The following is a 1,004-nucleotide window of genomic DNA, read 5'->3' as shown; positions in this document are numbered from 1 at the left end:
TGGTATGATTAGGATCAAATATAAAAACCAAGAACCGGTTCGACACCAAACCGGTTCTTGAACGGTTAGGGATTTGGTATAGCTTGAATCTTGACTAATGTGAACCCAAAAGATCACATTTTTGCTTATATACGTGACTCAAAAATGACTGTTCTTTAGTTGGATTCTTGTACTGAGACTTTTTTAATATATATAATTATGGTAATTCACTGTATCTGTGGTTTAAGCACTTAATCTTACCAGCTAGAGCGACCATGTCAGTGACGGAGAGACCCTGAGCATGGAACTTGGAGATGATGCCGAGGAGACCCTCTTCTGCAGTTGGAAGGTTTGAGGTCGCTAGCTCGTAGCTTGCTGTTTTTGAATCTTTTCTTCCAACTGGAACATCCCAGTAAGGCCCTCCTACCTTCAAAAACCCGAGAGAGAAAAAAAAAACGTTTTGTTACTGCTGATTCAATAAGGTAGAGAATGTCGATTTTTGATTTACCAGGATGACGGCATCTCTAGCAGCAATTGTGAGAAGATCGGCACAGGAAACGAGCCCGGGACACTCAGATTCGAGCATGTTCTTGATTCTGTCTATGATCTTGAACCCTCCCACCGATTTTATGTTGGCTGAAGCTGTCTTCTCCCCTTCAAGTGTGACTGTATCGTCTAGCAACACCGATCCATCACATCCCTGCAATGCAATTGTGAGTAAACCATCCATCCATCCATTCAAAAGGTTATCTCTCTCTCTTATAAACTCCACACAAATGCATTACCTGGACGAAGCAATCATGAAAGTGTAATCTGAGAATGATAGCCGCATTTCTAGGATCCTCCTTCACAGCGCATTCCATTTCTTTCTTGATGACCTCAAACACAGTAGGGCAAGTAGACTTGTAGTAATCTAGGGACAAGGGAAGATCTTTTCCCGTAACATCAAATGAAAAACCCGGTCTAAGGACAGAACAGACGACCAAAAACACGGCGAGAAGTTTCATTTTTTGTTTCTGAAACCC

At 41.9% G+C, this 1,004-nt stretch overlaps 1 protein-coding gene across 1 annotated transcript; it reads right to left on the bottom strand.

The window, feature by feature from the left end:
• Positions 1-998, bottom strand: LOC104801663 (peroxidase 11). The gene is made up of 3 exons (XM_010524986.1): positions 765-998; positions 488-679; positions 1-406 (listed from the first exon to the last, which is right to left on the bottom strand). Exons 1-3 carry the CDS (start codon positions 984-986, stop codon positions 197-199), a joined length of 624 nt encoding a protein of 207 aa, XP_010523288.1. The 5' UTR covers positions 987-998; the 3' UTR covers positions 1-196.
• Positions 999-1,004: the final 6 nt, after the last annotated feature.

This window comes from Tarenaya hassleriana, unplaced genomic scaffold (assembly GCF_000463585.1).
Source record: "Tarenaya hassleriana unplaced genomic scaffold, ASM46358v1 Cleome727, whole genome shotgun sequence".
In the NCBI taxonomy this organism is placed as follows: Eukaryota; Viridiplantae; Streptophyta; class Magnoliopsida; order Brassicales; family Cleomaceae; genus Tarenaya; species Tarenaya hassleriana.
This window is presented reverse-complemented; position numbering and strand designations above follow the sequence as displayed.

Bases quoted from the DNA above. Each gene is read 5' to 3' on its own strand.
- LOC104801663 (XM_010524986.1), bottom strand. From the start codon at position 986: ATGAAACTTCTCGCCGTGTTTTTGGTCGTCTGTTCTGTCCTTAGACCG. The intron at 680-764 runs GTAATGCATTTG...ATTGCATTGCAG, and splicing joins TTCATGATTGCTTCGTCCAG to GGATGTGATGGATCGGTGTT. The intron at 407-487 runs GTAAATCAAAAA...GGGTTTTTGAAG, and splicing joins CTAGAGATGCCGTCATCCTG to GTAGGAGGGCCTTACTGGGA.